At 42.6% G+C, this 9,882-nt stretch overlaps 1 protein-coding gene across 1 annotated transcript; it reads left to right on the forward strand.

The window, feature by feature from the left end:
* The first annotated feature begins 1,521 nt into the window (after positions 1–1,521).
* selenop (selenoprotein P) lies at positions 1,522–4,811 on the forward strand. Its single transcript, XM_031856314.1, has 5 exons — positions 1,522–1,603; positions 2,055–2,275; positions 2,614–2,826; positions 2,921–3,038; positions 3,151–4,811. The coding sequence occupies exons 2-5, from the start codon at positions 2,073–2,075 to the stop codon at positions 3,742–3,744; spliced, it is 1,128 nt and encodes a 375-aa protein (XP_031712174.1). The 5' UTR covers positions 1,522–1,603; positions 2,055–2,072; the 3' UTR covers positions 3,745–4,811.
* Positions 4,812–9,882: the final 5,071 nt, after the last annotated feature.

Here is a 9,882-nt window from a genome sequence, read left to right on the forward strand (position 1 = left end):
TCACAGTCACCAAAGTGTGAAGTATCTCTGAGAATGGTTTATGCTGACAAAGGTTTATACGATTATGATCTGTTTAACTGTTAGTTATTATAGTTTATTGTGGATTAATATAATCAAGTCAAAGCTCTTGAAATGTCCTCATATCCATTCTTCTTTGCAGGTCAGTGTGCTCCTATAAGGAGCATATATGTCACAGTGGCAGACACACAGAAAGCTAGTCCTGGCATGTCAAATGGCATCAAACACTTTCGAAAAGTTAAAGCATACCACCAAGTCAACTAACTCTGCTACAGCGTGTGGCTCTGTGTTCCTGGCAGAACTCCTAAACATCAGCACACGCAGCAGGAATTATTAAACTGCACCACTTGTCTTATCTCAAATATTTAACTGCGAGAACTGTAACTGAATCTTGTAGACTCCTAACACATCTTTAAAATCACCATGGAGAAAAGCAGACACTTCTCTAACACAGTTACAACAACAAGCTGCAAATATAGAACTTTCTGCGGGGCAATTGTTACTTTTATTGTGTCCTTTGCGTGCACTGCTCACCATAGTTTCAGATATAATCACACGCATTTTATTCTTTGCTTGACTACAATGTCACTAATGGCCTAGTTATTCTTATAACAGTCCTCACACCGCCTCAAACTGTTTGGCCTTCTGTTTGCTCTGCAGACAGACAATCTCAGCTGCCTGGTTAGACTTTGACGCTTTGTTACGCAATAATTGCCCCCTCACCTAAATCAGGGTCTCCAGAATAAATAGTAACGTGCCTGAAGCTTAGCTTCAGAATGTGAAGCCGGATTGTAAAGGATGTTTTTTGTTTCTTCGTCCCCTCTAAATTTCTTCAATATAAAGTTCATAATCTCACTTTACCTGATTTCCTCTGTTCTAACTAATTGTACTTTTTTTTTCTGTTGGGCCTGCCTCTAACTATATATAATTTGCTTACTTGATCTCCCATATACAAAACTCTGTTCATATTTTCCTACTTTAACTGTCTTTGTGTATTAAACTGCAGGATACTTTATCCTTCGATAATGTCACTTGTTCACATTTTCTTGCTGTGTTTGTGTGAACTCTGCAAAAACATGCTGGAGACGGACCAGAGTCCCACCCTTTGTCCTTTTTCACTTCCCCTCTCTGCGCTGAATGTGAAAAACAGAATTGCACAATGTTCTTCCATGTTCTTGGGGACTCATAATTCACCTCTATCATATACACAATGTAAAAGCATTCAACTTGATTTGAAAGGCAAGCACTATCTCCGAGGCTGAAATACTGTATATCTTGACCGGCCGCAATGAAGAGGCAACTGTTTCTCCTTCTCCTGAAGGAATTTGTCAAAATGCCAGTTGCTACGAGTTTGAATCCTGTCAACAAGGGGAATTCATGCAAGCACCATAAGACTTCCTTTTTTACTTGAGAAAAGTGTGGGTATCAGCATACAGCTGGGGCTGAACTTTGTCCTACCTCCAAATAGAAAAACAACAGGCAGAGTATAAAAGGGGGGAGCGGTGGAGGAGGAGACTTGTTTTTGTTCAAGGAGCTGCAGTGACGCAGAGCTGAGCAGAGAGAGGGAAACTTTTTAACCAAAAGGGTAAGTGACAGAATTATTTGCAGTTCATCGAGTTGCCTAAAATGCAGTAAAACCCCAGAAAGCGACATGTATTTCTGCCTGTCTTGCATGTGGCAACACAATGCGGAACATTATTACTTTGTGCTTTCAGCACTCAAGCAGGTTGGCTGTTCAACTCTGTGCTGTTTCTTTGTGTTAACTGTGTATGCACAAGCTTACATTTGTACAGCAGCAACATGATTTGGGAACCTCAAATAAACTGCTTTGGTCACTCTACTAGTTGCACAGTCTTCTATAGCTATATATAATCAGTTTTAGAAGGATTTGTGGAATGTTAAAATTGGTAAAATTGTAACCCTTCTCTGACCTTTTGTATAATTCTATCACTTCTGCCTGAGGTTGACCAATCTCTGATGTGCTCCCCTCCCTTTTCCACCACTCTCATCCCTTCCCTAACTTTTCCCTCCCCCAGTGAGGAGGCACCACGAGAATGTGGGCGTGCCTCAGCCTGCTCGTCACTCTCTGCCAGCTCCACGGGGGCGGTGCGGAGAGTGTCGGGGGCGGGCCTCGATGTCAGCTGCCTCCGTCCTGGAGGATAGGAGAGGTGGAGCCGATGAAGGGCACGATGGGCCAGGTGACGGTGGTGGCCCTTTTACAGGCCAGCTGATTGTTCTGCTTGGTGCAGGCTTCCAGGTGTGTGCCAGCGTCCGCCCCACCTCAACTCTTATTAATGCACTTCTGTCTTTCAAGAGCAAACATGACTCAGCATGGCATCACCACAGGAGCCCCAAAAATCGGCTGCAAAGCATGACATTCATTTTATGGCCCGTTCTGCAAGGTTTGCCAAAGTTGGCAGCGAGGTGCGGCAGGCTCAAACATGTCCTTCTTATGCAACAAAGTTCCCCGTTGAAGAAGCTCATGTTTGTTTGTGAAGCAAACTAACCAGGGAAGCTTTATCAGCAGCTTTGTCGTTGGGCAACTGTTTTTTAATTATTTGTCCGTCCCCCCCCACCCACCCCTCATCTGAGCAGAATGGACGGCCTGCGCCAAACGGTGGAGGGTCAGGGTCTGAAGAACGTGTCCTACATGGTCGTTAACCAGCAGGGGGAGCCAGCACTGCGCCTCCACACCATGCTGGCACAGAGACTGTCGGTGAACATCACCCTCTACAAACAGGACGAGCAGCAGCCTGATGTCTGGCAGGCACTGAGCGGAGGGAAGGATGACTTTCTCGTTTATGACAGGTTTGTTGCCCGCGGTGGTTCGAAATCCAGAGCAACTGCTTTCATTTTTTCCCTCCAAGTTCCTCACCATGCTTTTCTATCCCTTTTTCATCAGGTGTGGCCGTCTCACCCACCACATCTCCCTTCCCTACTCCATCATCGGGCAAGGCTATGTGGAGGGCGCGATCAAAGATGCCTACTGCAAACGCACATGTGGGGACTGTGCGCACGAGGTACAAACCACACATGACTGCAAGAATATACATTCATTTCAACGAGCATGAGTCCTCAGATAATATGTTCATTCAAAAATAAGCTCAAACACTTTATTTCCCCCCCACCCAGAGCACTGAGACACCAGAGGAGTGCGCAGAGAAAGCAGTCGCACAGCCTGATGCAGACGCTCCCCCAGCTGTAGAGGAAGACACTGGGCGTGGTCACCATCACCATGGTCATGGCCACCATGGGGATAATCACGGTGTTCAACCCCGGGGCCATGATCGCCACCGTGGTCATGGAGACCACAATGGCGCTGGCCAGCAAGGTGTAAGACACCAGGGGCACGAGCGAGATGCCGGGCTATCACAAGGGCAACATCACTTCGATTTAGGCCAGATGCAGATAGCACAGGAGGCCCCCGGGGCCCCTGTGATGCCCTGAGTGCAAGAGAAGGCCAGCTGCAAGTCAAAGCACAGCTGACAGTGGGCAGCAGGCTCCGACAACGAAGCCTCTCCCAAGGCCAGCTGATGCTGACACTGACGCAGGCTGTTTGGCAACGCGGGGAGCGAGCAGCCGCTCGGCCTGTGACACTGTGACGAGGCGCTGCCCGCCTCCTGACAGTGACACGGACTGACTGGCGACGCAACCAATAGTGTCAGGGAGACCTGACAGTGACGCTCGCCCCCCGCTGACTGACAGCAGCCTCAGCCAGCTCAATGAGCCTGACCCGCCGGTGCGAGCTGAGGATGAGAGCAGCTGTAGGCTGACTCTGATTTCAGCCTCTTATTAAGACCATCCAGAAACACCGGGGCCAAGCGCTCTTTTATGCCAACTACCCCTGAGGGAGGGCAGGGTGACCCCTGACATGCATGCACGTGGGATAGATGAACACGAGTCCAACATCACATTGATAAAGATTAAATAATGCCAACGATTTGGCAGCTCGTTAACTCATTTGGCGACAGGCACGCAAATAATTAGATCGTGCCTTAAAGAACGTATGCCGTGTTTCACCTGTTCTCCACGTGTGTGTGTCAGCGGGTCGCCCTCATCCTTTCTCAGGCGTGCACGTGGTTGTCGTGTTCACGAATGGGCCCCCTCCATTTAGCTCTCTCCGTCCTTTATGAAGCCAGGCGCGGAAACTACGCTCTAGTGGCGTCTGTATGAGGTCAGGCTGGAGAGAGAGGAGAGGGTGGGTTCAGGAACACGATAAACACGTTAAACATTTCAAAGGGAAGCACAGGAGATTATTTGAGGAAACAGAAGAAGAAGAAAAAATCCGTATTGAATCTGCAAAAACAAAACCAAATGACATCAGATTGACCTTAAAGAAGGTTGCAGTCAATGCCACATTTTTTTGTTGGGGAAAACCTGAAAAGTACTGGTCCGTTACTGGGAAAACAATCCTTACAAAATTTAAAAGCAAGCCTTTAAAAGTTTATACCACTGATGTGTTTGTCTGTATGCTTATTTTTCGTGTCGTTCTTAGAGCCTGCAAGCTTAAACATATATCAGGTGTTTCTTTACCCACAAACATGCACATTTTGAATGCTGAGTGCTTAGCATTCCTTTGCAAGGGGAAAAAAAAAATACAAGACTCTATTGTTTGGAAAAGGGCAGAGGGAAAATGAGAGTGACGCGATGTTGGAATACACTCTGTACTCAATGATGGTTTCAGCGGGAAGATTAAAAGTCACCCTGAAAACCTGATGCTTGCACAGAGAACTGTGTTGTGAGAAGGCTGTCAAACATGGAAACTGAGTGTTGAATAAAGATGGTTGAGTTACTTTTTGAGTTTGTGATTTCTTGTTAAGGGGCGACACAACAGGCAAACACATTGCTTTTTCGTGGGCTCGTCAATTTTAAGATTTGGGGTTATTTTGCATCATTTTCCTTCAGACTAGTGCAAGAAAACAACCAAAATAAGCATGAAGGTGTTTATTTTACTATTCCGTCTATTTTGTGTTAGTGGAATTATACTAGGTTCACCAAAAGATAGCATTAGATATTGATTAATAGAACATTTTATTCCTAAAAACATGTTGAAAACGTTTTTTTATAGACTTATTTAGGGATTGATAAAAAGGTGACATCCAAAATTCCCTCTGTAAAAACCTTTGAATATGTCAACAAAATGAAACAATCATTTTGAAAGTGGCATCATTATGTGTCCAGAAATGTATCCAAATTAGCACATATTAAATAAGATAAGAGTCAAAAATAACATTTCTGAAAACGTGTAATACAAACAATAATTGGCTTGATTGTAAGTAATCAACTGGGGAAGTTTTAAGGGGATATCTAATGTTACCTAATCCAGCTAGGGTTTCTCCTCTTAAAGCTAAAACACAAACTGACCGTGAATGTCTTTATTTAAGCATACTGACTTTCAAATTTGCTGTGTGAGAAGAATCGTTGGGTCTGGGGGGGGAGTGACTCTTGGCAATATCTGTCAACTATCGTGCACGTGCCTGAGGAGTTGGACGCATGTGACTTGAACAAAGCAGAGGGATCATATTACCCACAATACTTCATAAGCTCCATAAGAGTCTCCAGCATGCTGTTTAAGACCAGTAGACAGATCCTAAGTCTTTACGTCACCAATGCTGTTTGCTAGATAAAACTGTTTTCATTAAAAATATATATTAGATATTTATATAATTGGTTCCCTTCAACTTTTCCTCCAGATTTCAGCAGATGGCGATGAAGATCCACACTATAAACCACCCACCACACTCTCAACAGTTTACTGATGGAGCTCGTCCTCTTAAACCGGCTCACCACACTCTTGAATTACTCTTGCATTTTTAAGGATCATGCACGTTAGCCGTCTTTGTCTTGTTTCCGTCTTTGCAAATGAACAAACATGTAGGTCACGTGTCTATAGGTGATGAAACGTCACTTAAGTTAAACTAATCTAAACCGAAAAAAAGTAACCGTCCTGTTTGGTCAGCTGTGGTTTTACATATTGTGGTTCCTCATTTAGCTGGTTTGTGACATATACCCATTAACACATTATAGATTGATGATACACTTAGTATATCTCTTTTCTTGTGTTGATAATACTATCAACAGACTGTAGTAAACAGTTTTTAATCTATCTAAAGTAAGATATTTCATTTGTTAATGTGGTACAGAGTGATTGTGATTGTATACATGCAAGTGTTATTGAATATGCCATCATCAAGAGACAACTTTTGCGCATTTTTATGTAGTAAATCTTATATAATTACATCAACTTACAGGTGAAAATCTGCGAAACTGTCTTCAAGACTACAGGGTGCAACACCCTCTCCTCGGTGTAATGAATCTGAATTGCCTGTCTGACTGTGCGTCTGAAAAGGTCAACAGGCAACCGGAGGAAATAAATGAGGCCTTGGTGGACTGCCTCTGTGGGCGTAATTGGGCTGAAGATCCAATACAGGGGAACAGTGACTTATGGGTAATTACCTGCAATGTCCTGAGACGAAGAGCTGTGAGTGGCTGTCTCTCTGATTCAATCAGCCCCACACAGAGCAATACACAGCCTCTGACTTAATTGTCCGATATGCTTTCCCCCCGATGCACGGCGGCTTCTGCAGCCGCTTCCTCTCCACTTACTTCGCCAGCGAGGAGGGAGAATCACACACACACACACACACACACACACACTTGTGAACTCGTTCACACACACAAAATGCCCTTGTGTTGCTCACAAACAAGTACGCGCTCTCCATCCTGCAAGCGTCACAGATGCCGACAATTCTTTCAGACACACACAGCTCTATTTGCATTGGAGTTCTCAGACCACAGTGGGCTGTACATCTCCTTGATCAACATCCTTTTATTTTCTGTCATGGAGTGCTGATCTGAGGTTACTTTAACTTTGACGGATGCTGCTCGTGTACTTTCACTGACACAGTTGGCAGTGAGTTAAGGAGGTCTTTTGTTCCACGAGTTACATTTCAAATGAATTCCACGACAGAATTATGTTCTAAATCACTATAAGTAACATGATCTGGATAACCCAGTGAGGTCTAATTGGTCTCATTTACTTCTGCAACACTAATACTAGATTATTGGTTTAGTCAAATACTGGGTCCAATTTAACCCTCATCCTACTGCCATATCTGACATACAAGGACTACCGACTGGGGAACTCAAGAATAAACTACAGTAAGGAACAGCCATCACAGCAAAGTGTTAATGTTTTGAGAAGAGAAAAGCTATTAGTTATTTAATTAATGTAAGCAGAAAGAAACAGGTGATTATTTTAGAAAGGTTACAGTTTATTTCTGTAACAGGCAATTTAAACTTTTTAACTTCTAACTGTACTTGTCTTAGTATTGAATTACACTGCCAACTTGATGATGCATTTGTTTTAAGTGTGTTTTTAAAAACATACATATTTTTTAGCGGTTTTGTTTTAAGTGTAATATTCATGCTTTTATGTGCTTGTGTGAATCTTTCATGCTGCTGTCCTGAGAAGGACCCCGTTGGAAAAGAGATTTAAAATCACAATAGAACCATCCTGGCCCAATAGGAAATAATAAATGAAAAAAACTTCACAATTTGCACATTGTCTAAAATGAAAATAGAGCACATGAGAAAATCTGTGTCCATCTCCTTCGAAACGACTGACAGAGTGCCCGAACCCCCCTTTATAGAGAGTGATACTGTAAACTAGGACCCATGGCAAACATGAATTCAATAAATAGTTCCATCCATCTAAAACTGCATAGACAGGATTGGGTGCTTTAGACTGGGATCTCCCAGGACCCCAATTTATGAGTACATTTTTTGTTATTTTTAAAAAGTGAATTAAATTAAAACAGAAAACAATGATGCAAAGTCATGAAAGTATGTACCGATTAAGCACTTGTGAGATAAGCACGATGAACAATTTAAAACACACCAGTTCAAATGTTTGCTTTCATTTATTTTGAGTACAACTGATGACAAATAAAATACCATGCACAAGAGGATTAAGATGCTGTATATACATTTATTGCGTAACTGGTTGAAAGCTCACACATACAACACCAGAGAGGTTCAACGGGTAACAATAGAGAATATAAATCATCAAAGATCAACACAGTTCTCGGCCTCGAGCTTAACCGCAGACCAACAGACAAGGGCAGTGGCTCCAAGGTCAACGGGGTCTGAAAATATGGGGCAATTAATGAAGCGAGCGGATAAATTATGGTGTTGAGGTTTCCCACACCGCAATGCAGCCGTTTCCAAACTCTGAGAAGGAGAATAGTTCCAGTTTTACGAGCCTGGATGACGGTGCACGCATTACTCACGCTGTCCCACTCGCTGTGGTCAGATGAGGTGGTGGGGTGATCCGAGGGCTCTAAGCAGACCAATAAATAACACATGGGTAGGAACACAGAGAGGAGCCACTGAACAGTGTCATAAAAATGCCAGCCCGCTGCACTCAAAGTCAAGAATTAAACTACTTCGCCAACAACCTGAAAAATGTCTGGCCGAACGCTCCATAATAAAGAGTTACAACCGTCATAGATTCCAGCACTCAAGATTACTTCCAGGCGCTCTCAGAGTGACAAAAACCAACCTTGAACTGAAGCAAAAAAACAAAAACAAAAAGAAGAAGTTTGGAGGCCAAAATAAAACACTGTAGCCCCTTCAAATGCACTTTGATATTAATGAAATGCTGAAATCACAAAGTCGGCAAGGGTGTAACTTTACCATGTAACTATTCCCCTCTGCCTATATTTTGATATGACTTCATAAAATACTGTATCTATCTGCTCTATGTATCCATAGATCGTAACAAACATTAAATACTCCATTACAGTACATTCAATCAATCTGGTAGTGTAACATATGTCCCATTAACTCTGTCGGACACAAAGCTTATCCAAGGGTCCTCATTGTCTGATTATTGTGCCGACTAAAAAACAACAAGATAATGCTGTTTTAAAACAACAGGTCATAGACTTGATTCAGTCCAAAATACTCAATCTGAATACCATTTTTAACATTATATATCTATATATGTGTGTGTGTGTGTGTGTGTGTGTGTTTGTGTACAAAGTGCTTGCTCTAAAGTGTCTAACATTGAGAAGCTTGAAATAACAGATGCAAACTTCTACACTAGGTTAAGAAAGAGCCCATTGCGTACTGGCAGACACAATGTAGTAAACGCCTGTACAGTAAGCTCGAAAAAAATAATAATCCTGATTTATCTTCCTCGCGGTTACCCTTAACAAAAACCTTTCAGCGATTTAACATTCACTTCTTTGTACAAATTTCTCCTCAATGTCATGATTGTATATTCCACTTTGCACACATTCACAATCGCCACGGTACAACTGAAACCGCACATTAGCAGTGCTTATTTCTTTATTTTTAAACATTATCGGATCTTTCCTCATGTCCACGGAGAGCCTTGCGATCTCTGGATCGGAGCCAATACTGAAAATTGGATGAGCGTCTTTAGGGTGGACTGTATTACATCTTGACTTTGGGGAAAAACTGTCCTACTGTTGCTATTGATAATCAAACAGATAACTGAACTAAATCATACCTTCCCATTTCTCCCAGGCAGCAGACCATTCTCAGATATCAGCATCATCCAATTTGCAGGTTTTTATCACCAAACTCTCAGACGACACGGTGATACATGTACCGAGCAGCAATATATTGGGATTAGTAACAATAATGATACATCAGATTGACATCACACAGGGCCATGTAGGTTTGGATTTTTAAGTGTGACAAACATGCAAAAAAATAAGAAATCAGGAAGGGGGCAAACACTTTTCACACAACTCTGTGTGTGTGTGTGTGTGTATATATATATATGTGTATATATATATATATATATGTGTGTATATATATATATATATGTGT

This window comes from Anarrhichthys ocellatus, unplaced genomic scaffold (assembly GCF_004355925.1).
Source record: "Anarrhichthys ocellatus isolate YVR2014 unplaced genomic scaffold, GSC_Weel_1.0 scaffold17, whole genome shotgun sequence".
NCBI classification, from domain to species: domain Eukaryota; kingdom Metazoa; phylum Chordata; class Actinopteri; order Perciformes; family Anarhichadidae; genus Anarrhichthys; species Anarrhichthys ocellatus.